Below are 27,002 nucleotides of genomic sequence, written 5' to 3'. Positions count from 1 at the left end.
TGTAGAGAGGCAGCATTTCAAATGCCCTTACAACTGTTCTGATGGATAGCTTGGAAGGATTAACAATGCCAATATTAAACAAAACTAAAGGAAATCCATGTAAAAAGGCAAGTGAACCTTACTTACACAATTATTCCCCCTATTTTTTAATTAAGTCATTGTGATATCAGGTGTGTTGACGTTCTTGGTGGGCTTGGATTTAAATGTTATGTATTTGAGAATAACAACTCAACTTGGAGTTGCTTTCCAAGCGAATAAGGAACAGTTTAAAATCATGTATTGAGAAGGAAGAGTGTGTCATTAAAAATTAAGTAAGACTGGTTGCTGACTTGTTGCTGTGTTGCAAAGCATTGCACGTGGTGACAGCCATTCCCAAACCTCTGCCAGCAAGCAGAACTCCGCTGAGTCTCAGCATGTCCCCATTAAGGCATCACATCCCCGAAAGTTAGAAAGCTCATTAATGGCTTTCTGCTGGGAAACGATAAAGAATACATTCACTGACTGGTCAGTAATTAGTACTGACGAGGTTTTGTCCTTCATTACAGAAATACTCTGGTTCAGTTATTCCAGAGCTAAAAAAAATTACTTTTATAAACCCTTTTGTATTCATTTCGGTGTCATTTTGCCACCAGCAGTGTCCTTTTCCTTTTATTTGGTAATTCAAATACCTATTCTGCCCAGTTAGACCTGTGAGACAGTGGCCTCATTGCCTCGTCTTCGGCTTCTGTATTGACACAGCTCCTTTCATTGGCTCCGTAGCCCCCAAAACACCCAGGCATTAGTATCATATAGTTCATTCCTCTTGTCACTCTCGGCTTTATAAAGTCACTCTTGTTTTTATAAAGTAACAGAGAATTTCGATAGTGTTTAAAAAAAAAAAAAAAAAAAAGCGTGGAAAATCCACTTCAATTTTTCCCTTTGCTGCTTTGTGCCGGTAACCTGTATGGACTTAGCAGAGGCCCAGCTGGATTCCTGGAGGAGTGGTTTTAAGGTAACAGGAAAACAAATTCATTTCCACTGTCCGAATGGAAATGAGTGTTGCAGGAGATCAGGCGTTGTGCCGAGAGCCTTCCAACACAGACTGTGTTGTGGTTGCAGTCCAGGTCTTTGTGACTCCGCTCATGTAGCTCTTGGATTTCTTGCCTGTAGGCTCTGTTATGGCATGTGTCTTGCAGCACTGTGTTACTTTTAAGGGCCGTTTTAAAGAGTTTGGTGTTGGTGAAATACAAGGAGATAGTTTGGGGAACACCTGGTGAGCGCGGCTTGTTCAGTGCTAGGCAATTCTGGGTGACTGTGGGGTCAGGTGGTCCTGAAATTAGGAGTGAAGAAGTCAGTCACCTGTCTGCTGGGTTTTGTAAACAACAGAGGAATGTAAGAGAAAAGCAAAACTTAATGAAGGTAATAAAGCATTTGTTGCTGATGGATATTGTAAAAAGGAAGACTTACAGGTGCATAATGGAATTGGAAATGTCTGTCATAAAAAGCTAAGCAACCATTCTTCTCTCCCGACCTCTTTCCCCCATCCAGCTCTTTTCTTAAGGTATGCTGTATTATTTTTTTCCCCTCTGAGCCCCTATTAGGTATACGTATTTATAAGACATTCAAGAAAATTGTGACTCTTTGATGAACATTTCTAGGACCAGAAAGGTAATCTAATAGCCAGCACAAAAAATCAGGAAAAAAAATGGTTAAAATCTTTTTATTGGTGCAATACCTCAGTAACATTTGACCTGTAACTGCACCGAAGGTACAGATGCGTAGAACATCTCTCTGAAGGTATATCTTGCTGTCGATGGATCACAAATATCAGCCTTGACAGGAATCCTCTGGTGGTGTTATGAAGCCTATGTAGCTTACTTCAAGCAAAGCTGTACATACTCTTGTCTTGTCCTTTTTGGTACATTCCTTCTTATATTCCTTCTTTTTCCCTCTGTCTGCTGCTCTATCATGCTGAAGCCAAAAAGTATCTTGTAAAATCTTGTTAGCTGGCTTTAATATTCTTCTTGCTAGCTTCTAGAAGTTACTAACTCTGCCTTAAAAGATGTATGATATTTTTAGTGATGTTGCAGAAGTAGTTACATTTTTGTGATATGGTTCATAAGTTCCTGTTGTTGCAAACTTTGTGCTTGGAGTGCTGTGTATATTTTCTACTTTTTAAGCCACAAATCCTGCGGAGACTGCCTGTGACTTGTTCTGTGACTTTCCCCAGAACTGCTAAATTGCCAGGCCTAAGCACATGCTTCAGTTTTTGTAGGATCCAAATCATTTCCAAAGGGATACTTGCCAGCATGCAGGGATCCCTGCAAGGGAAAGCAGGGGTTGACGTTTCTGCCTGCTTCTCTCTGCCAGCTCCTTTTCTCCCATACAGAACAAGAAACTAACATACTGTTGATTATATGTCAGGGGAAAAAAATAGGTAAATCACCCAAATCTGAATGTTCCAGTAAGTGGGTTTCATTGATGTTTTGCCATTCAACAAGTAATTAATTCCAGCAAGACTTGCACTGTCGCTTAATGGTACACGCGTTCACTTGAGCATTGAACGTCTTGTTTACGTAGTTAGAGCATGTCTTGCCAAAATCCTCCATGCAAAAAAATACATGAAATTGTTCATGTTAGATGTGTTTTCCATTTCATTAAACGTTTTTTTGGATGGGACAGCTCCTCTCAGAATTAGATGACTGTGTGTGAGTCCATCAGCAGCTGTGGCAGAAATACCCATGCAGCGTGGGGGTAATAGTATGGAAGGTGAAGCAGTCCAAAAGAAAACAAATTCATCACACTATGTCAGCTTTCTTTTTACTTAAGAGGAAAAGCTCTGTGCAACGTAATAGAGAATAAAAACATTTTTCATAATGTCAGTCCTGTGTGGACTGTGAGAGACATCAGCAAAAAGTCAGGACCAAAAAAGGGTTTTGAAACATAGGTCAAAAAACTTAAATAACCAAAAATGGGGAGGGAGAAATATTTGAAAACTCAAGTGTTAAAAAATAGCAATGGAGTAGTTTATCTCCCCGTGTTACGAATTACACCCTATTTTCTAGGAAAGAAGAGGGGTTATAGGGAATAGAGTAGGTAGGTGGCCTGGGGTGGGGAGGCTTGCTGACCATGTTGTAGAAGCAGTTCGCAGTCCTCCCATCCCTGGGGCTAAAGCAGTCCGACTTCTGTTGTTAGGTGATGCAGACTGAGGCTGTTGCAGGCATTTGCTCCAAAGTTGAAGAGAGAGAGAGACCCTGTGCCTGTCTGTAACGAGTGCTGCCCATTAAATAACCAAGCTACGGCTTTGTGTCTGAGATCTAGAGGATGCTCGTTCAGCTGATAGTGTGAGCTTCCGTGCTAAAATCAACTTCTGCGGAGCAGAACTGTTGCTTTGGTGTGACCACTAAGGTAAAATAGATCACAATTTGAGAAAACAACCTAATTAACGTGGCTGAATTCCTCCAGCTGAGCATACGCTTCTCTTTCACCACTGGTGTGCAGCGAATGCTGGTTAATTTATTCTAGGTTAATTGGATGTCCAATACCTAGCCTACATGTGTGGAAAACAAAAGCAATTATTCGTGAGCTAGGTGGTAATAAAGAAAAATAATGTGCTGAGAGGCCCTTATGGGTTTGAAAGGTAGCCAGCGCTCAGGTTCCCTTTTCGCCTGCCATGTCTGGCACGGAGCATAGGTAGGGTCTTAAAGAGATGGAGAATTTGTACAAAATGCCCTGTGGGATTACTTATGTCCTGTGAGATTTTCTGACTTCTCTTCAGGAGGGCAGGAGGCAGAAAACTGCCGGTTAGAGATGATGTTGTTGAAATCGCGTTAGGGCTTCAGCTGTGATTTTTAAAGGAGGATCATGGAGGACACTTCGAACGTTAATTTAGCTTCATACTAATGAGGTAGAAGGCTAGCAGTAATACTCATTTTACTTCTGAATGACTAGGCAAAAACCACACATAGGTAAACTAGTCAGTGGTAAGGGCTGGCAGAGCTGACTCTGTCCCATCCACAGCACGCTTCCCGTGCTCAGAAATAGGCCATGTGCATTGCTGACTGCAGTAGCAGGCAAATCCTTGTCATATAACAAACTCTAAAGTCGCGTGATTATGTGCTATATAACACGTGCTGAAAGGACAAGTGTGGCTTGCAGAAAATGTACAGCAGAGTGAATGTGCCGTGAATGTGCTCCGTGTAAAACCAGGATGCTGGGAACTGCAAAGGGGGGGCTTAATGGACAGCTGCTAAGTCATGGGGCAGCCCTGACTTGGGGGGTGCTGATACTATTGATAGCAGGGGAGAAGTAATAAAATCTAGTACACATACAGGAAAAGGACATTCTTATGTATTTAAGTTCAGATGTCTGAACCTGCTTCTTTCAGGGTTCAGTAGTTTTCTCCAGCAAGCCGGGTGCCTGAAGTTCCCTCTGTTTTCTGCGCTGTTCGAGTCTGTGGGGGAAGCAGCTGCTTATACACATTCCTAGAGCAAACAAGGGCGTATTGCCAACATGCCAGTAGTTAACCACCAAAAAACGCTGGGAAGACAGCAGCAAAAAGCAAAATGAGTGATTGCTAAACTGGTGGGATACTCAGGAAGGTGGCTGGAGCTGCGATGCCTCTTCCTGCTGAGCACTGCATGAAGTGGTCCCAGTGAGGCGTTTGCCCTAAGTGTGGCACCAAGGCTTGGGCAGCCTGTGTAAGTGCAGTGCAAGTCTTACCTTGGGTAGCACATCTTCTAAGCCATCCTTTAAACTGGTAGCTAGCATGTGATAAGCAGGTATTTTTACTGAGCAGTAAGGTACTCGGATGAGGAGACGTGCACAAGACAGGCGTGTGAATTTTGTTTACCTTCTGCAGGCCCTTGCTTGAGCATATGGTTTGCTGTGCATGGGCTCTTGTAGAGAAGCACCTTGCAAGTGTCAGGTTGTTTGTTTCAAAATCATCTATGAGAATTTGCTTCCCCTAGGCGAGGAGTCAGATTTCCCTGTGACACTTTTTAATGGTGCTTGGGAAATCCTAGCTCGTAGTGTCACGGGATTCTGCATCAGCACTGCTATATATAAGTGGGTAATCAACAGATGAGTAGCTGCTGATACATCCTACTGCTGAAAAGAGGGATTTCCTGGCTTTGTCTGTAGCAAAATATGAAAAAATGGAGTGTGCACAGGTTTGGGGGAGCTCTGTAGACTCTCACCCCCTTGCGTCATGGCGTGTGAGCACTCATGCTATCGATTAGGCAGGAGCACATCTGAGAGCTGGGTTGCCTACTGCCTTCATCTCATCCTCTTCAGCTGCATCTCACTAGCCAATCTGGTGGAAACGTTGAGATGAGAAAGGACTCATCCTTGTTGTTAGTGATAACTGAAATAAACCTCCACCTATTAACGTGCAAAAACCTTCTCAGTGTCTTGTGTAGGAGCTCCATGTATTCATTACGGGTTTGTCTAAGCATTTGCATGATGGTCATTTGTGTGTAAGGGTTTCTTGTGAACATCTGACTGTTTTTGCACGGCAGGTCACAGTAATGAAAGGCAGTAGTAGGAATAAGGATCATTCGACAGAAGGAGAAGGAACTGGGAAGCGACCAAAAAGAAAGTGTCTTCAGTGGCATCCCCTGCTTGCCAAGAAACTCCTTGATTTCTCTGAAGAGGAGGAGGAAGAAGAGGAAGAAGAAGATATTGATAAGGTAGACTTCATTGGATGCTTGGACAGTAGAAAGTGAATGGTGGGTCAGATTTACCCCAGCTGTGTTTTTACTTTGTGTTTCTTGCTGTTCTCTTTTGCGAGCTAACCCAGCCAATAAAAATAAAATAAAAGTGCGATACTGTGCACATAATGCTATAAAAGCAAGCAACAAATAGCATTAAATTGTGAATATTCCATCATTATTTCAAAATCTTGGGCAAAACCCTCCTTTTTTGAGTTAGATTGTAGAAGTTTTAACTAAGTTTTACGTGCTGCATATCTTAGTTTTGATCTCTTAAGGTATTTTTTCTGACATATTTTTAAATGTTTACTTTAGACATAATACCCTGGGCTTGACTATTTTTAATATTTACCAAAAAAAAAAGATTAAGAGGAAAAAAAGAAGGAAAGTCTGTCAACAATTTTTACTACCTTTGTATGTGAAATTCAGCATATTCTCCAGAATGGTGTGAGCACAAGTGGAATAATCTCTCTCCTGTTTGACCGTTGGTGTTTTGGTACTCTTCAGTGATGCTGGCCTTACTCTCCTTTTGTAAGGACCCTGGTGCATCACTTCACATATGTATGCCTAGACTCAACCTCTGTAACAAGAAGTGGGAATGGGAGATGAAGGATTCTGGAGACGTGACGTTTCCATCATGTGGTTAACATCCACATCGGCATCTCTTCGATGCCTCGGTAAGGCAGGCAGTGACAGGTCAGTGCTGAGGAGGCTGCCTTAAGACGTGCTGGTAAGGAAGAGTGGACCTTGATGAGGGTGAAGAGCAACTAGGAGAAGCCTGATACTCTGACAGCGCTGTCTGTCGACCCCAGGTCACTTTCCACAACTTGGTGCAAAATAGCAATGTTGTGGTTAGGTAGGAGGTGGCTTTCTGTCCCATTAACTTCATTAAGTTATAACTTGCTTTCTGTGGTGCGTCTGTCGCGTGAATGATGTGCTGGTCTCTGAGCTGAGCGAGTGCGTTTCGGCAGCGGGTTCTGTTGGGATTTGTCCTCTGGCAGTGACTGGGCTGCCCTGCAGAGGCTGTAAGGCAGCTCAAGCTGAGAAATGAATGGCAGGAGATGGGGGAACAACTGTTTCCTGTGCACTTTTGTTTCTGTGCACTTTGTCATTGCAAACAGGTGTGATTGAGGTTCACGACAGCTCTGCTCGCCTCATCACACCGAGATAACATCTAGCATATAGGAAACTGGAAGTGAGGACACCCTCCTTCCAGCCCCTCTAGGGCTGTTACTAGAGAACGCTCCTCAGCTTAGAAATCTGCTCCACTTGCGAGTCTGCATCTATGTCTTGAAGTCTTGAATGTGAGTCAGCATCTAAGGCTTGAATGGGTGAACTTTGGACCTTCTGGCAAGGAGGTTGGATGTAGGCTTCCTGGTCTTCTAGATTTTACAGATGGCCTTTGCAGACAGCTGTGCAAACCTGTGTGCGTCTCCCTCATTCGAGCACATCTATAGACGCTCTCAGACTATAACTGAGTTTACAGCCCTTCCCTTTCGGTTCTGGTAGGTGCCGCTCCTCGGCGCTGATGGTTTAGAGCAGGATGCTGATGAAACTGAAGATGACGAGTCCTCGGAGCAACGAGCTCGCCGACCAATGAATGCATTTCTCTTGTTCTGCAAACGCCATCGCTCTCTCGTGCGAAAAGAACACCCCCGCCTCGATAATCGTGGCGCAACCAAGATATTGGCAGACTGGTGGGCTGTTCTAGATCCAAAAGAGAAGCAGAAATACACTGACATGGCCAAGGAGGTACGTACTGTATGAATGGTAGATGTAAAGGGAGTTTATTACATGTTTGTCTCCTGTTTCTTAGTACATTAAGTGCTTTTGAAAGGGTCTTTCTCTTCTGTGGACTCCTCAGCTTCCCCAGTGAGATTATAGTGCCCAGAGCTCCTGTTGTTCTTACCTGGATTTGCTAGGTCTTTTGGACCAGAATGCAAATAAATTGGTCTGTGCGCACAAACTACTGTACCTCTAATAATCATTAAAAAAAAAAAACAACAAAAAAAACCACTATATACTTTGTGGTAGATATCACCCAATAGTTTCTGTACTAGAAGCATTAATGCATTAGGTTGTGGCAATCGAAAACAATAAATTGTACAGTTCCATATTAGCTGGCTGTAGCAATACCTACTTCATGCTGTGCATTTGCTGTCAATAATACAGGCTGACCAAGCCAAAAGTACAGTTGACAAATGCAGTCTCTTTTTACTTTTGATGCTAAAGAACTTTAAAAGTAATAGTGTTTCATGAAGTATTCTTTTTGTATTGTTACCAATTTCTGATATAGCAGTCTTTTTGAGGGAGAGTCCCAATATCCTAATCAGAGAGGAATAGGCAGTCAGAGCCCTTTAACTGGGAGCAAGGAAAAGAGATTTATTCCCATATTTCACAGAATGTATTTATATCACTTAAAAATTTAACTAAAGCTTCTTGGGAAACGGCTTGTGTTTGATGAGCTCTCCCCAGGAAGAGTGTTGTGGGTATTGATTGTAGAGCGTGCAAGACACAGGCATATAGGCTGATAATGCTACCCCAAAAGACAATGCAGTAGTTAGCTGTATGATGTAGATTGTGGGTAACTGTTGAATTCAGCCTTAGAAAAATTAATGGAGGGCTGGTGAGAAGGAAGGACCTCTCTCATCTGTGAAGTTATTCCAGTGTACTACAAGAAACACAGATAGCTGTGAAACAGGTGGGAAAACCATAGTCACGTGAAGTTGTCTGCTGCTGATAAAACATATATATAAGATCCAGCCATGTCAGTAGCTTGCGTGAGCGTGGAAAGGCTCGCAAGAACAACCAAGTGATCTGCATGGCAGCTCATTTTAAAGTAGCATTTGTAGTTCCTCTGAAGTCCCATTTGTGACACAGCATTGAAATATTTGAGCCTTAGCTTTGTCCACCCACTCCTGATGTGTTCTGCATTCCCACATACAGATCAGTGATGCTTCCTGACGTGCTGGGGGAAGGGGCAATTAGGAGGTTTGGTATGGATGCAAAAAAAAATAAAGACGAAAATGAAGAAAGTATTTTTGGAAGAAATAAATCCGATGTGACTGTTTTTCTTAGCCTTTTGTCTTGCTGAAGGAAACTCACTCATTAAGAAGGAAAATAATTGCAGAACTTCTATATGAAGTGACAGATCTGAAACTATTAATCATGCTGTTGTAGAAATCATTGTTCCTGTGGTGATTTATTTGTTTCTGTTGGCGTGAAGAACAAATTGCATATTCAGTGTCAAAGAGAAACAATAAATCTAAGTAGTTAGATCATTACCACGAGTTCCAAGAATGTGTAGCAGAGAGATAATGTATAATTTTTATTCTTTAAATGGTTTTATGTTACAACAGTAATTAGCAGCTATAATGTGCCACTGAACGTTTTTGGGCCTTCTTCACAAACAGGCCTGTTCTACGTGTGGAGCAGTTCCTTGTTTTAGCACTCGCTTGTGCAGTTAGGTTCACTGTTGAGGAGGGCAAAAGGATGTTAATGTCAGCTCTAGTTAGAACAGTGTATTGATATTTTGTTTTTTCCTAAGGAGAGCTAATTTAAAAGTCCAGGAGGTGAATGCCTTTGCAATAACATACCATTACCATTGTGCTGGTACGCTTCTGTTTAAGGACCTATATATAGGGCTGTGTGTGTGTCTATGCAAGTATGTATAAAAGTTCACTGAGGTATAAAATGCAGAGGATGAGTTCCCCTTACCTAAAGCAGCATTTCAGTGACCTTGGACTGCCAGTGTTCACAGCAGAGCCTCCAGCATCTCCCGCAGGACCCCTGTGTCATGTCTGCCACCTCTTCCTCACCCCCAACACGTCCTGAGTACCCTGAGCATCCCGTTGCCCTTCCAGAGATACAGGTGGGCTTGACAGAAGCAGCCCACAATTGCAGTGGCTACAAGCTCCGTTGGGTTACGGTCCTGAGAATGGTTTTACTACTCAGAGCCAGAGTTTACAAAACCAGTGAACTCAGATCAGGCATCAAGCGAGCGACTTCCAGTTTCTTACCTGCGTGGTGTCAGCAACTGATAGCGTCTCAGCAGGCGTTGGTACATTTTGTCACGTGTGCCTAGCAGTAGGTAGGGCCTAGGATTTTTAAAGATAGCGAGCGAGGCAGCCCAGGACTTTGTCAAGTGGAATTATGAGAAGCTTCCTAGTGGATTAGGTACCTGTCCCTGATTCCAGCTGAGAGGATGATGAGGTCTATGCTTCATTCAGGCAATTTTGGAAAATCCCTTTATGTACCTGTCTGCACCTCGGGGTGCCTTAATTTCTTAGAAGAGCTGGCCCCACGCTCCTTCTATTTTCAGTCTGGTGGTTAATGGTCTCCTGGAGCAGCACCTGCCCTCAAGGCTTCATGCTGTGCCTGCAGAGCTCAGTGTCGGTTTGTGCCGATGTTTCCTTTAAGGAGCAGGCTTTCCATTTGTATCCTGCAGGCTTCATAGATCAACTTAACTTTGAAAGTTTTATTATGTGGGATATAAGCCCAGTAGTTGATAAATACTCCAAGTAGAACCACAAGTGCTCCTGCCGTGTGTTAGCATTTCACTGCATGGCGAGGAAAATGAATTCTGAGCGCTCATAAATAAGCTGCATCGTTTCTGGCTACTGCATTTAACAGGGGGGCTGTGCTCTGTTAACTCTCACAGGGCTTCTGCCCTGCTCGGGGGCTGGAAGCTTTCAGCAGGCATGGAGAATATGCAGCGAAACCATCGCTGTTCTTGTGCAGCTCGAGTCCACTTGGTGTGCTCCTGTTCCCATGGCGCTGGAGGAGGCAAATCATTTTACTTGGTGATGAAAGGAGCTTGCATCTAAACACAGCGCCTTCTCTGACCTCAGCTCTGAAGCAGCACCCGTCCCACCGCATACTGCATCCTCACCCAGGCTTTCCCAAAGCGGAAACGATGCATCAGCCTGACCCACAAACACACACACACACAGCCTGTTCTTTGTCTGTGCCACCTGGAATTTCAGGACATGACCCCGCAGGGCAGTCCTGAAGGCACTGGCATGCTGCTCTGTGTGGGAATGAGGGCGGTGCCTTTACCTTCCAGGATAAAAATATAACTTTTTTTTTTAAAGGGACTTGAGAGGCTTCCTTAGGCTGCTGTGTTAAATTGGTTTACTGCATAGTTGGTCGAAAGGAGGAAAAGAGTAAGCTCTTCTATTGCCTGTGGCTGTTCCTCGTTACCGTGTAGCTCATTTAAGTTATCTTCTCATGACCTGCCAAGCAGAATCCATCACTTCGTTTTAGGCCTCGGTGTAATTGTCATGAAAATCAATACTGAAAGTCTGTCAGAGATTTGGATCAGGCCCCTATATGCATTTTATAAAACTGCTTCTTGGTGATTGTTTAACTTTTTATATACATTTTTTTTTTTTCATTTTATCTTGCTTGTTGAATTTCTGAAAGGAGCCGATGAGTTGTCCTGCCTGAATTGGCTCTCTCCTCTATGGGAGAGTACAGTTAATGTTAACTTTTTGGCTCTGCAGAGGAAAAAATCCATTAATGCACCGCGTAACTTGAATTTCTCTTGTTGGAAACTGATTAAAAGCTTATCGCTGCCTCGTCTGGCAAATGGCATGCATTATGGCTCTCGTTTGATGGGCAGCCTGTTGGATTGTCAAATTAATCCGCAGCATAATTCAATTATTCAGAGTAGCAACACCGATACGAGGGGCTTACGTACTTCATCGCTGGAGGTTCGGTGCTTTTAACTCGGCAGGCTGGAAACATGATTCATGAGTGGGCTGGGGCTTTAACAATGGAAGGCAAAGCTGGCTTTGTGCGTTTCCTTTCCGCCTCTTCCCTTATCCCCTCCCCTCCCCTCCCCTTCCCTCTGTGAGGCTATTTTTGTGGTCTGCATTCGCTGGCGAAATGAACTCCCAAACCAAACTGAGGAGAAGGCAAAGGGGTGAGAGGAGAGGTGTCGCAGTCCTTCGCTCGCAGATTTAATCCACTTGCCCTCTCCGGAAAATACGGGGTGTATGTGGGTCAGCGGTCCCTGCAGATTTGTATTATTTGTGGCCACTTCTATAAATACAGGACTTCCCACGGCAGGTTCACACGGCGCCGTGCTGCTTGTAAAGTGAATCGTGTGTATCCTTGCTACGGGCTGGGGGAAGAAAGTGCCGGCTGACAGCTTAAGATGGAAGTGAAAGTAGGAGAGAGGTGCATGCAACGAAGAGCCTGCCACAAGGCACGCCATTTCTTGGTCTGGGAGAGCACAGCACTCACACTGTTAAGAGGACAGGGTTTTCAGAGTGCTCCTCTCTATTTGGTACCCGAGGGATTTTTTGTTTTCCTCCCTCTGCGTGTTCCCGTGGCATGCATGTGCATGAAGCGTAGGTGATTTTCCATGCAGAATTGAGACCAAGGACAGCTGGGCAGGTGGGAGCACAGGTGATTGCAGAAGAAACTCTCTGCGGCTGCCCTGCCGTGTAGTTCAGGACAAAACAGCTCTCTCCCTCGCTTGCTGCCAGTGAGACCCACCTGATAATGAGTTAGGAGGTGCTGAGCTCCTGCTCCCTGCAGGGAGCTCTGGTGCTGACTTGGCAGCCTGCCTCCCACAGCAGTGGGCGCTCCAAGTGCCTATCAGTTGTAAGACAAACATTTGCAGCTGGAATGCTTGGCATGACCCGCTGATTTGTCCCTTCTCTACCTTGCGTAGCAACAAGTTTGAAATACTGAAATGCATTCTTTTTATTGCTGTTGATGGTCAAAGATTATTTTTTTTATTTTTTTTGCTGGGCAGCAAGGTGCTTGGAAACCATCCCCGCCACGTTTTGAAAATAGATGCCCCGAGTGCTTTTATTCCAACTAAACCGTGTAGGATACAGATCCTTTTTCCCCCTCTGTGTAGTCTAGCTTAGATTGTTTTGGTGCTTCATACCAAGAATATAGCAAACAACGATGATACGTGCTCAAGGCCAAAGAGAATTTTCAATGGTCCCGGTTCATTTTATTGCGGCCATGCAGCATGGTGTTGGAAGGAAGGCTCGGGTGATGTATCAGAAGCTGCTGAAAAAGAGAAAAGTAGGTGGCGGTTTATTTTCAGAGGGATGTGCCTGGTCTGGGTAAGAGCATAACTCAAATATTCTAAAATTTTGAGGTGTTACAGAGCAAGTGCAAAGTAAGGGGCATTATGCTGCATTTATTGCCAAATGAATGTTTTCAGTTCATCCAAACTAAAAGACTACCTGAGAAAGAGTTCAGGTGGCTGTCTTCTCTGTTTCCCAAGCGGTGAGCATATAAACACTAAGGAGCAGTTTGCAGGATCAGAACTTCAGCCTGATATGTGTATTAAACCCTCGGGAGAGAAAAGAGAAACCTAAATGCTTTTTTTAAGTACAGCTCAGCTTTACTTATCTGAATATATATTTCTTCTTGTTAGATTGTGTTGGTGGTCAGACTCTTAGCACATGACTAAACTGTTAAAAAATCAAGACATTTAAGGATTATTTACTGTATTAAATCCTCTTATAAAAAGTGCACCCCGTTGCCCTGTAGATAGTATAATGTTACAACTGGTAATTTTCCTTTTCTTTTCTAGTACAAGGATGCATTTATGAAGGCAAACCCAGGGTACAAGTGGTGCCCCACAACAAACAAACCTGTGAAAACACAGACTTCCACTGTTACAAACAGGAAGAAACTGTGGGCCTTCCCTTCAGACTCTGCAAAAGATTTGCCAAGCCCGAGGAAAGTGACAAAAAGTGAAGAAATGCCACAGCTCAACTTCGGGATGGCAGGTGAGATTTCAGTCTTGTGAGGTTTCTCAAAAATAGCATCCTTGCTTTGTTTGAGGATGCAACATGGAGATGGAGCTGCAAGACCTGCAAATACATTTCATGTCCTCAAATTAAGTTGCTAAGACTATCTTTAAACCTCTGTGTAGCGATTTTGTACCATTTTCTATACTACATATTTGCTGTTTTAGAGTCAAGTCCAGATATGTGGCAGTTTCTAAGATGTGGCCATTTAGATTTGAGTTATTTTTAGCTCAGGCTTATTTGCTGTTGGAACTAGAGATTTTCATTTCTTAGTCATAGACTATCATGCTGATAGTCCGTTTTTTCCTTTTTTCTTTCTTTCATGGAGGCTAGTACTGTGTTTAATAACTTGCTGTTTACCAGCATAATTTCTTGGTGTCTGAAGTTGGAGGTGTTAATAGTTCTTGTGGATGAATGTACCTGTGGAACTAAGGCTTTTTGTATTTAAATCAAGAAAAGTATAATTCAGTTTTACTTAAAATTTGCCTTTTCCCATCGTATCACGGGGGCAGGAGTACATAGTCTTTTAAAATAATAATAATAAAAAACTTTAATTGGTGCAGGTGGAGAGCCTGAACTGGTGAAAGGCAGATAATCTCTTGCTGATATCCACATATGTCAGAACTGTTACAATCGTGACCTTGAAATAAGAGTTATTCATGTTCTTAAGTACAGGCAGCTTAAAAACCTAGAGTCAAGGTGAAAAATAATTACACACACATACGTTTTTTTGGTGTTGTTTTTTTTTTTTGTCTTTTTAAGGTTTCTAATTTTATTAAAGTTGATGTGTTTCAAACTTTGTTGTATTCTACTTAGTTTATGACAATCGTGTGACAGATAGGATTTTTCTGCTTAGAGACATCTTGATCTAGAGAGTGGAAAATAGTTTTATGGAACAAGTGAAAAAAAGGATAAAAGGGATAAACAGGCTTTTACACTTTTTTGCCAGTTTCATAATGGTATGAAAATTCCTGTAATGGAATTCCTCCTGGCTACAAAGGAACTGTGAAATGTAATTCAAAATATTTTTTCCTGCAACATAGTAGTGATATGTGGGAGACCAGTTCTAAAACCCACAAGCCTTTTCATCCCGTTCTGGTTTGGCTATCAGGGGAGTAAGCTTATGCTTTATGCTCCTTAAAACTTATTGACTTAACAGGAAGAACAGGCAGTAGGTCTTGGTCTTGCCTGGCTGCTGTCCCCCTGCTCCTGCTGGGCTGTCCAACTGTAGAGCTCCTGATAAGAGAGATCTTTAATCAACAACTGTCAGAGCAGAAGACTTAGGAATTGATTAGAAATTAATCTAATCCACTGTTTTACCTGTGGAGCCATTCACTTCTGAAGAAAGCTCTGTTTTGTGCTAGATGTGATTTAATTTTTTTTTAACTGCAGACTGAATCAGTGAGTATAGTAATTCATAAGGGTCTTGCTCTAGTCCTCATGCCAGTGAAGTCTGGCTATTTCACAAGTATAACAGCACCCATAAAATAACGGCAGCTCCTGCCAGAGATGTTAGCAGCATCTAAATCACAACAGGTTTGTCATACCAAATGGATTACGATGTTGTCAGTCGTATACCAGTTCATGACCAGTTCATATATTGTTGGGTTCTTCTCCCCTCTGCTTCATGTGATAGCTTAATTCAAAACTCACTGTTCTGCCCAGCACAACCTCTTTTAAAACCCAGGCCCTGTACTGGCTGATGAACTAAAATGCAGGTGAACAACCATAGAAACACCTTTATCTTTAAAACACTGCTGTCTTGCATCTTCAAGGCAGGATAGCATCATTAGGACAAGGATTATATGGCAATCCACAGTTATTCCAGGAAATCTGTTTTACTTGTTGGTAGCTGTAAATCCTTTTTGATTTATTTTTACATATTACATTTCATTTTGGAAAACATTACATATTAAGCATAAAATCTTCCTTTCCTTTTCAAGTCCCCCCCCATCCCAGGCCATTTCTCCTATTTTTGGCATTCCAACAACAACCATCCCACTTCTTTTAAGCTTCTTAAGTTGATCTGTTGTTGTATGAAGAGCCTGAGGTGTGGCACCATCACTGGGCTCCTGACCTGCGGCATCGCTAACGGTGTCCCTGCTCATCCAGCCTGCAAGCTGTAGTTGAGCACATTTTTATTGTGCCTCCCTTGTGATCTGTTCTAGGGTGTCAGGCAAAGACAACAGTTGTTCACAGGTGAACGTATTCATTGCAGCATCTACTGTCACAACTACAGAGCCAAGTGGGCAACAGCTTTCCTATGGAAAAGCTCAGTGTTTCAGATACTTCTGTAGCTCTGTGTAGGAAGAAGACGCTTCCTAGTACAGCCAATGTCCTGATAGAGATGCAAAATTTGTTCTGTAGAAAGCAGCATGATCCTGAACCCAGGTGAAAGTTTACTGAAACTGTTGCTTGCTGGCTTTTTTTCTTCCTCCATTCTTCTTTTCCTCAGATGGAAAACTTGCCATGTTGAACAAGCCAGCCTGCTGAGTTTCTAACCATGCTGGTACTAACAATGTGTGTCGCTCCCGAATAGCGAGATGGTGCAAGGTTAATCACTGCTGAAAGCTGTTGAGAAAGCCACCAATCCCCTCCCATTCTATGAGTGAGATGTGTGTGCTGTTTTCTCATTACTGTTGATTTAACTGTAGAGGGCTATAAAATAGCACTTAATCCTCATTTTTTCATAACAGTAGGTTCTTAGTGCCATAAGAGAAACATTATTGCGCTGAGAAGGTTCGATAAGCATGCGGCAGTGTTTGTGTATATACATTTTGTCTTCCCTTATATAAGCTTATTTTGTAATTTGAAACCTTAGTGGAAAGATTTTTAAGTGCTAGCTCTCCGCTACAGCTGCAGCATAAGTATTCAATTTGCTCAAGCACAAAATTAACTTTCCACTGAGCTGTCATTTTTTTTCATCCTTTTAATTTTTATTTTTAAATAAACAGTGTAAGTATTTGCTTACTTGGAGGAGGAAAAAAAAAGGTAAAGCGAAAGCCTATTCTTGTCATTTTGTTATAAGCTGTTTATTTGAAGGGCAGAAAACTGAGACCACCTGTTCAGCCAAGGAAATATTTAGAAGCGAGGGAAGAAGTAAGTGTAGAGCCATAAGCTAGGTGTTCTCCAGTTGGTGAAAACTGAGGAGGAGGAAGACCTAAGGCAATGAAAGTGAGTCTCAAGAGAGGAGCTGTGAGCCATTGGTGTGATGTGGGCAGAAGGAAGTGCTGTGCTGCAGTGTGTCAGGCAAAGCATTTTCAGGAGCTATAGAGAAGAATTAACAGTGTTCAAGAGAATACAGGTGAGAGCTCATCTGACGTGGTTACCCTGCTGACCATTCCTGTGCAGGAACGATGAACTCTGCCTGGTGTAACTGGAGAGGAGAGCTACAGGGGTCACAAGTGGTATGGGAGATGAACACGTGTGATGATGTCGGGACATCCTGATCTGTTTAGGCTAGCAGAGCAAGTGGAGGAAGCACAGGGAGACTCCTCTAGATACAGCAGATGGAAATTTAGAGAAAAGTTATTTAAACTTTACGATATGGACACCAGAAAAAAAAAAAAAAAAAAAAAAGTGTACCTTTACCTAGCCCTCAGTAAATGTAGGCTGAAAACTGAAAGAAAACTCATAGTATTTAGAGGATTTGGGTTCTGCGGTGGTATTCCTATGTGAATAAAGAAAGAAAAAGCAGCCAGGCAGCCCCTCACTGTTTAACACGAAGCTCAGTAAGTTTGTGGTGCACCTGGAGATCGCTTCCAGTCTCTCCTTCAAAATTACTGACTGTTCAGTCAGTGTCTTTCGAGATGTGTTTAGTTTTCAGTTTTTAATTGCTCTGATTTCCTCTTGTTTGAGGGACAGAGCTGTTGCTTGATCAAGTATATTAATGGTAAAAGGTGCTATGTTGACTGACCCTTCCCATTTCTGTCTCTGTTTCTTCAGCCACTTGTTACTAGACTCTACACTTCTGATAGCGCCTTGTCTCTTTGCAGAAACTTACTATCTTCTATTCCTTTTTTTTTTCTTTATTTTGAAGTAAAGTGCTTAAAAACAAAACAAAACAAATTCTATCTGTTCGTTACATTAAAGGAAAAAAGTAATTTCAGTTGAACGTCATGGGGTTTGAAGCAAGTGCTATTTAGGCTGTGTTCTTAAGCTACTGACCACTCTTCTGTCCTTGGGATAATGGATGAGCTTGGGTTTATTCACGCTGCTTTCCTATGGAATCTGAATATCCTTTTTTTTTTTTTTTCAACCGCTATTTAAAGAGTATTAACAAAGTTTTTTCCTGTGAATGTCAGTGTGAGATGCTGTCCAAGGGAGGAGCTTTGGCAGCATCTGTAGCATTGAATTAAACAGTCCCAGTGAGTGTTCCTGTGAACTGGAGCTTGATTGTCTGTAGTGCAAAACCACTGGGAGGTTTACAGGTATGGTTACACATCCATTGGTTCTCTCCAAAAAACAGCTAGGCTTGGCTCTCAAGTTGGAATGGGCCACAGAAATTCCCAGTGGGCATTTTGGATGCAGCTATTGTGTTAGAGGCAATTCAACCAGACAGACGCGGGTAATTGTGCCAGTTAGCTGCCGTTCCAGAGAATGGTCCCAGGCGCGTGTAATTTATTGTTGGAGAAATCGTTTTTTGTGTAGTTTAGCAAAAGGAATTTGGAAGACGTGAGTACACACTTAGTAAGACGTGGGGAGGTTAATTACCAAGAGATAACTTGGTGTTTTCAGGAATACAGCAAGGATAATGTTTTTGTTTTTTTTTTTCTTTCTCTCATACCGTGGCTGTTGTGCGAGACATTTGGACCACAGACTGTTTTCCTCTCTCTCCGTATCTCTTTGTTAAATTGAGATCCTGCGTTACTTCCAAGGCACTCCCCCCAAACCAGACGACTTGTCTTCATGGTGATGAAGAGCAGCCACTGTTTTGAGTGGCAAAGCCACTCCGCGAGTAATACAGTGACAGTGTTGATAGCTTTTACTTTTTGCTGTCATTTTTTTCAGAACTTGTGAGGTGCTTGGAGCCTGGAGGCTAGAAACTGTCAGAACCAAATATTCAAAAGAAGAGCACTCATATCTCCATTTTGCTTTCCTCAATTAGATGTTGTAGCGGTGGAGCAACAAGTAGGCAGTCACCAGCTTGGCTGGCTGGTGCCTGTGCTGTTCTGGCGTGGAGGATTGAGCACTTCATGCTTCAGTGCTGTCAGGCTGGCACTTTTCACCACTAAATGCAGCTCTCTGTTAAAGCTGAATTTTCCTGCAGAGCTTGAGCGTGTCATTTTGTTCCATCCCTTCACTCCTTCAGTGGCTAAGGAAGGAAACTGCTCTCTTGGTAGGAGCATCCACCGAGTATATTAGTGTGTCTTTGTGTGTGTCTGTGTCTGAGATGTATGAGATCATTACGCTTGCCTGTTTTAAAGGTAGCTGGCTCCGTAGTGCGTATAACCTTTGGGGGTAAAATTGTAAATCCGCGCAATGAGGTGTTAAGCACACAAATCCAATTAAATCCTTCAAACAGCTTTGAGAGCCTCTCCCAGAGGGTACAGAAATGGTTATTTGTGATTCTCTTGAACTGCCTTTTATGGCTGCTCGCTCAGAGCGTCTGTGACAAGTAGTCTTCTGGGGGTTTAACACTGCAAATGGCAGGCTCCTTAAACAAGCAAATGAATAAACCTAAGACTTGGTTTTACTCTTTTAACAGATCCTACACAAATGGGAGGCCTAAGTATGCTGCTTTTAGCCGGGGAGCATGCCCTGACTGCACAAGAGGTAAGGAACTCTCTTCTCTCCCTTAACACAAGCCCTCAGTTTAAAAAGAGCTCTGAAAAGGACTATCTGCCAAGTGGGAAGTGGAATTTAAGATACATCTTAGGTAATCTAACGTGGAACTGAAGTGTGAGCCTGGTGATGTGAGTCTTGTACTCCAACAGTGACCATAGACATCAGGCCTGGGTTTGATACCAGTTCTGTATTAACTCCAGACTGATGAATATGTGATCAAACCAGGCAGGTCTGCCCAGTGAGAGGATGCTGTTGCAAATGGAAGTGTTTACATACACTGACTGTTAGCAAACAGGCAGTTTGCAAGCTCTTTGGGCAAGGGATTCATACACTTACATGCTTGTGTAACGCCTCACACAACTGCGGCCTTGGCGCTCATAGCAAAGTCAATACAGAATAATTTCCATACAGTCAGTGTAATTATATATGCGCTCTGAAACCATGCAAGTGCTAACAAGTAATCAGTGTATTGCAGTCTGTTCCTATTGACTAAGTCTTTGTCTGAAAAGAAGTTTGTTGTTCAGTTGCCATCAAACATTTTATTTTTACAAAAGGCTCCAGTAAATAAGAGTGTTTCTGTGGATCTACAGGAGCGCAGGGACCTCCAGTCTTTTGTCAGACTGATTGTTATTTGTGACCTACTTTGTGGGCCAGTTTTGAAAATTGTTCATAAGGTGGTTTGTATGTTGGCTAAAATAGGTAGTCATTCTCCTTTTGATTCAGTATTCTAGTGATGATTGGATATGGAGCAAATATTTCTTAGGCTTGTGTTGCCCCAAATGCAGTAAAGTTCCTAAAAACTACTTAAAAACTACTACTTTCACTCCGTGAAAAGGTTCAGGAGTTGCTTAACTCTGGAACACATAGATACTGATTTTATATGGATATGAGGCTATAAATCATATGCTATATATCTAAAACTCTGACATTGCTATTAAAAAAAAAAAAAGAGAGAGAGAGAGGGAGCTGGAATGTAATTCTAAAAGGATTCCAAGTAATATCCTGTAGTCTTCATTGTTCCTGAAGTGTGTGTGTACATAGAGGAATCACATGCATATATGTGGTTCTTAAATTGGGGGACTGCCAGAGTTAGGATTGCCTATCTACATTTAGTTTGACTGCTTGTATATGTACGATTATGCAGACTTGGGTGGCCTTGTAAGCAAACATCTTAAAATACTATTAGCATCTTAAAAGTTGTTGATACAAAGGAGGGGCGCGCTGACACGGTTTGTTCAGAACCTCAGAAATGATGAGGAAAAGGATCCTTACGTAACAGCTCTGCTAATCCCGAGTAAATTTATTCAACGCCCACTGCTTTTCTGCTAAGTGTGTGCTAAATGGATATATAGGGGCTTTTCAAATCCGGGTGGTTAAAGTCAGCGTTGTCAGAGCTCCAGATAGCAGGTAACAAAGCGAACATGCACCAGCAGGAAAAGGGGAAAGGGGCACCGTAGTGATGCTTACCAAAGTGCTTTAGTCACCATCTTTCTGTGCTGGTTATGTTCCTATTTTGGTCATTTTTTTCGATACACCAGAAGGCTTTTTATCTGATAACAGAATTCGGTGTTGATGTGTGATTGATTTCCAAGCACATTTCCAAGCCTTGAGCTCTTAAACAGGCAAGAAATGTAAAAAACCTTAGCAACAGTAGGTAAAGGATACAGATAAGCGATGACTTTTCACCTGATACTTGTGTCCTTCCATCAGTTAAGCAGAATTGTGGGGCGTATACAAACACATTTTGTCAAACATCTGAACAAAAGTGTTTACCGGGACTGTTCTTGTAACTCTGGTTGCACGAGACAAAACCTCATCCTGCCGCTGCTCTGCTCATTAAACTGCAATAAACCTCAACTCCACGAGGCATGCTCCTGGCGTTCAGGCTCCTTCCCAAGGCCGTGAGGACAGTTGCTTGCCTTAGAGCAGCACCTAGCGGTCTCTGTGCTTAACTTCCCAGAAAGCCCTGAATTTGTAGCACAGTCCAAAACGTGGCTCTTCTGCCAGTTCCCCCTTGCTGCTGCCCTGCATATCAGGACCAGATGCAAATCTTGGATCACTCAGTGAGGAAGGAGGATGTGTGAGCCAGGTGCTGTCCTGTGCCTCTCATTTATTTCAGAGCAGGCCATGGTAAGTAACCCACAAGGGACTGTGAGGATGCGGAGGCAGCATCCCAACGGCTTCCTCCTGGCTGAGAATGAGTGGTTGTCTGGCCCGCGGTGCCAGGCTGCCCAGGGCCCGCACGCAGCGGTGTTGCCTGGGGTGTAAATCAGAAACAAAGATTGTTTCAGTGCAGCTGAGGATAAGCCAGCAGGAGGAGAGAGGAGAAGAAATGATGCAATGTTGAGTACTCTGTATTACAGCAGGAAATGAGAGCCATGCAATGGCACAGTTAGTACAACTGTGCCCTTCAGTAATTACTGTATCTCTTTGGTCAGCTTCAGCTTGGCAAAGATTAGAAACCCCAGAGACTGTTAATTTCCCCCAAGTTGTGAGTGTGGGCACAACAGCTCTTGTGTTGCAAAGGCAGAACCTCTGCAGCAGATTCCTGTGCTTGTGTACTTGCCATGCACGAGCATCTTGGGGCAGCCAGCAGCAGGAGCAGCAGAACAAACTGCATGTACTGTAGGCATGGTGAATCTGTGGCACTTGGTTCTTGCAGGCAACAGACACAGTTGCTAGCCAGATCTCATGTGGCCAAATAAATGCTACTGACACACCCATTCTGATAAGAAATGAGGTGAAAAATATATTTGCATTGAAATATTTCAAATAACATGGAATTCCATGAAAAATTGAAAATCATTAGGGGAAAAAAAAATCAATCTTGTTACCTACCTTTCGAAAATCCCACAAGGCCTCCTTCCTTTCTGCTGTTTTCTATGAGTTATGTTACGTACCGTATTTTATATTAATAATGCCTCAGCTCCTAGGAGTCAGACATGTAAATATTTTACACTCAAACGTGTCATTTCCTATTCAGTACAATCCCTTTACAGAAGGATGCTTGAGTAACAAATTTCTGGCTAATAAGAGCAGTATAGGTAAGGTCTTATGAAATCAGATGAGGCTGGCTGTTGGTTTGGGGTTTTGAGCAGTCATTTCTTTGTGTTTTGATTTCAGAAGTTATGATGCTTGATTGTACTGCTTCTCATAAGCACCCCTAAACAGATGTTTATGTTTATTATTTGAGCAGTTTAAGGCTTGTGGCACCCTTAACTACTTATTCTCATGCTGTGAAGTGATTAGCAATTATTTTTGTCACTAGGCAACCCTTAGTGGTTTCAAAAACTTCCTTCTTAGCTTCTAAGTAATTAATTTTCTTCAGAATGGAAGTGTAAATTAAAGAGGTAGTAGATAGCATCATGAATACCAGGTATCTGTGTATGCAGCCCAAAATCATCAGTGTAGTATTTGTTGTGTGCAACTCTTCTGCAGTTTGGAATAAAAAAAACAATCCCTGGTATTATCATGCTCTTTCTTATTAGGCAATTGTGAAATACATTAAAATGGGTGCTAAGCTATGTTTTCACCTTTCATTTTGATTCAACCAGGATTCAACCAGTCCGGGAATCTGAAACATTACATTGTCCATTTTCTCTTAAACACAGCATGTTACTGCTGCCTGATACTCCATTTTGCCTACTACTGTTCTTAGCTTGAAAGAAAAACCCTTGAGGTCTTACTCTCCATGCTCCTTGTTTCAGGTTTCCTCGAGTACTTGCCAATCTGATGCGACTAATTCTACGGAAGTGTGTCAGAAGTCATCATTGTTTCAGTTTGCAGAGGTGAGTTTCTTTAGAAGGGAATGGTTTTTGTTTATGTTTTCTTTTTCAAAAGGTATCTGGTCTTTAGCTGAAAGAGAAATTAAACACCTCTGACTGGAATTCATGGCAGTATTTCTTCCTTGTTTTGAGGTTTATGTTACTGGATTGTGTATCTGGTAGATGTGTCTGGCTTGAAGTGCAGGAGATTGTGTTCAGGAACATGATTGAAACCCTAGAGCAATAATAGAGTTGTGGTTTAAGCAGTGATTTAGGATGTGTCATTCCTGCACTTAGGTATTAACTGGAGTCTAACTGACTGAAGTCTCAACAGGTATATTTGAGTGTCATTTAGCCATTCTGACTGCTTTAGGCCCTGACTCCATCAAAAATAACTGTAGTTCTGGAACTTCCAAGATTTTCTTCTATTCTGTAACCACAAAACAGCTCTATGCAACTATGCTTTGGTTTTGCAATGTGCAACATTTTTGTTAATGTATTTCCACTAATAGCTAGATAGTGCTACTGAACTGTGTGGTTTTTTTGTTTTTTTTTTTTTTGCTTTTGTTTTTAAATACGGCAATTTTTAATTCAAGGTCTAATGGATTTAGTTGACAAAAATAACATGACGCAAATGAGGTTGCAGGGAGTCCTGGCCCTTTGTAAGCATCACTCGCTTGTTTATGTCCTTTTCAACTTCTTAAATGACGATAATCTAAGTGGCTTAAATATTTAGCTGTATAAATATTGATTGTACAGGATGCTGGGTGGCATTTGAGAAGGTGTGTATGGAAAGAAAGTTTATTAGAGCAAGGGCTTCTTTTATTACCTGGTTTCAGACCAGCCATGAATCTTACTGTCTTAATACTCCTTGCTGTGTGCACCTTCATATTCCTCCCTAAATGTCATCGCTTTAGGAGTAGATACATACCAGGCCCGGCATACATGATTTTGTTTTAACATTAACCCACAAGACCGTGAGATCTGAGGCTTTGAAAATGTATTAGAAAATGATTAATGCACTGATCCTTTATTCCTGATTAAAGGTAATGGCCAGAATGAAATACATAACCTGTGATTAAGCTCCTAAACAGCCTGCTGGCTTGTCTTGTTAGGAAACGCCTGGCTTGCTGTTAATGAAAACAATACTTAAAAGCTTCTTAAAATTGGTTAATTCCAGTGTTAATTATGGTACTAATTCAACATCCATCTTCCAGTATTTCTGAGATACTTTTGTGTACTTAAACTGTCAGTTGAGCAACATAAAACATTGTATAGTTCCTTTTGATAAGTCTGCTCCTTCAATTTCCCTGTTACCCATCTTTTAACCAGTACGAAAAATACCGGTGCAGTTATTGAGTTCATTTTACAATGCCCAAGCAGGAAAGAGTCAGAATCATGTGGTAGTAGCAAGAACTGTGTTGTGTGCTGCAAGATATGCTCTTTAAAGGGTTCATGACCTCTGCTTTTTCTTCCCAACCAAAGAACTTCAGTGGGTTCCAGGAAGCGAGCTCGTCTGCACTTCTAAAACGTGTAGTTTAGAAGTAGCTGATTGATCAATAATTAGAAATGCATATTAGCTCATTATTCATTTTTATATGAATTTTTATTATTCATATTTTTCAACAATACTAATCGGTTTGTAGTGAGGCTGTGCCTAATTAGTACGTGGCAGGTTTGTGTATCAATGACAAAATAAATGGTACTTGTACCTAGGTCTGTGATGAATTCAAAGCGTAATGTGCAACCAAAAAAAATTGACATGAGCTACGTAGGTGTTTTTTTTTTAAAAAAAAAAAAAAAAAGTTCCCATAGTCTCTGGGATCGATCGGGTATCTTTTCTAAAAGTGCATGCATATGTTGTGTCCCTGCCCACACTTATCTTCCATGCTGAGCAGCAATTTGTGCTCTATCAGCACCACCATTCTGTGGCGGGGTCTTTTCACTGAACAGTGAAATACAATCTAGTGTTAAGTTTTTGTTGTTAACCCTCTTTTGACATGTCAACGGGCGAACAAAAGCCCTTCGAAAAAAGTTCTAGCCTGTTCTGTTGATCCTAGGAAGGTTTTCATTGTGAAAAATGATTCAAGATCACTATTTCCATGTCTCCTGGGAAAGCAGGTACTGTTCTTTGTAGGGGTATGCTGGGAGTCATCGGCATGTTCTTTGGTACCAATGGTCTTTCACTATCATGGATCAGAAATTTCACGTGTTGAAATTTGATAATGAAACTGAAGAGTTAAATGATGCAAATATAATTGTTTTCTTGACAGATCTCTTCAAGCACATCACAGCCAGGAGTCCCAGGAGCTGTAAAACAAACTGAGGAGTCTGCATTGTTTCAGTTTGCTGAGGTATAATAGCTAAAATATGATGGGGGAGGATGGGAATAAGCAATGAACCAATAAGGGCTGTCACTGAATGGTTAATCACCCTTTCTCTTAAGAGGCTCCCATCAGTAGATGTTTATCTTCATGACAGCATTGCATTAAAAAAATCCTGAGGGGAAAAAAGCAGTAATTTGAAGAGATGTCCATAGCGTACACAAAAGATAGTGAGGGAAAAAAACGCTGTAAAAAAGATACAGCTGCTCCAGAGGCAGGAAACCTTTAGAAAAATAAACTTCCAGGCTAAAGGAAGCTTACCATAGCTACAAGGCTATGTGACAGCACTGTTAGGTGGTGACATCTAAGTATATAAGTTGTTCTCTCTTCTTCATGTATTGAGAATTTAGAGTCCTTAGAGATTGTTTTTATGAATTTCTTCTCCACATGTTTAATGTGCTTCTACAAATTGATTTTTGACACCTATTCTCTTCTTGCCCATTTGGGGGAGTCTGGTACTACTTGCAGAATTTCTTATGCTGAAGGTATATTTGGGGTGTGTGTGAAAAGAGCTGGCGCTGTGCTGGAGGAACGTAAGGGGATGAAAAGATAATGCTGTTGGTTATTCCATGTGCTTACGGAGGTTTGACTACAGACAACATGCTTATTTCTATTAAATGTTAAGCTAATTATATACTGTGCATTTTTAGCGTGGCTGGCATGTGCTTTGATGTGTTCCCTGAGTCCAATTAGAAAAAATAAATAATAATTTACTGATTCAGGTGCCATAAAATACCTGAATAGAAACACCTCCATAAAAGATACAGTACACTTGATGTCTCTGATTGTTAAAACATTTTTATACATGCTATCATTTTTTAAATTACAGGTTAAATTGGAAAGTTCTTTTGAGAATATTAGTGATATTTAGCAGGATGAAGCTATTTGATGAAATCAAGCTTTCAAAGAAAGCAAAAGATCTGCAGTGTGGAACATTCATGTGAATTTTCTTACCAAGTTTCACACTAGTGAATCTGCTAATTTAGTCTCAAAAATCTTACATTTTAATTCTACATTATTTTTTGCTGTGTACAGAGTTGAACAGGGTACGAAATACCTTGATTACAGCATTTTCAAATCATACTCTGAAGCTTGACTCAGACATACCTTCAAAATTTTACAGAACCTAAAATCAATTCCCCTTGTACATGAACAAACGACAGCAAACCTGAAAATTGTCTTAAGGATGTGACAGTATTTCATCTCATACCGCTACGCTGTGCCAGCTCACTTGTCAAAGTGGAGTGCATCTATGAATCATCAAATGTTAGGAAGAATAGGTGCTTAGAAAGTTAATTAGAAACTGGCCAAAGTTAATGCCAGGGTTAATCTTTTTCCTCTTAAAAATACTAAAATATGCCTACAGTCTGGAGGGGGTGGGGTTTTTTTTAGGCTGGTTTTTTTTTTCGGTGTCTGGAAATAACAGAACCCACAAAAAAAAAAAAACAAAAAACAAAAAACATTTTTTTTTTTTCCCATGACTATTTCTCCAGTGTTATGCTTTTGTTATGAAGCCTTAATGGCAGTGACTAACATCGTGTTTTATCTAAAGCAATAGAGAAATGGCTTTAAGATTGCAGCCTGATTTTCATT

General features: G+C 41.7%; 1 protein-coding gene across 36 annotated transcripts in view; it reads left to right on the top strand.

Moving 5' to 3' along the window:
* Nucleotides 1–27,002, top strand: part of BBX (BBX high mobility group box domain containing) — a 147,872-nt gene that overhangs the window by 70,172 nt on the left and 50,698 nt on the right. For 30 of the 36 annotated variants that reach the window (XM_068693923.1, XM_068693912.1, XM_068694080.1 and 27 more), the window contains 6 exons: nucleotides 5,499–5,669; nucleotides 7,200–7,442; nucleotides 13,255–13,453; nucleotides 19,182–19,249; nucleotides 22,969–23,049; nucleotides 25,299–25,379. In XM_068693923.1, coding sequence (XP_068550024.1) covers nucleotides 5,508–5,669; nucleotides 7,200–7,442; nucleotides 13,255–13,453; nucleotides 19,182–19,249; nucleotides 22,969–23,049; nucleotides 25,299–25,379 — 834 coding nt within the window. In that variant the 5' untranslated portion in view covers nucleotides 5,499–5,507. Of the gene's footprint in view, nucleotides 1–5,498; nucleotides 5,709–7,199; nucleotides 7,443–12,659; nucleotides 12,738–13,254; nucleotides 13,454–19,181; nucleotides 19,250–22,968; nucleotides 23,050–25,298; nucleotides 25,380–27,002 lie in introns of those variants that run through there. The other 6 variants (XM_068694167.1, XM_068694176.1, XM_068694158.1 and 3 more) reach the window with 4 other exon arrangements.

Source organism: Anas acuta, chromosome 1, assembly GCF_963932015.1.
Source record: "Anas acuta chromosome 1, bAnaAcu1.1, whole genome shotgun sequence".
Lineage (NCBI taxonomy): Eukaryota > Metazoa > Chordata > Aves > Anseriformes > Anatidae > Anas > Anas acuta.
Note: the sequence above shows the minus strand (reverse complement) of the source record. Positions and strands in the feature narration are given on the sequence as shown.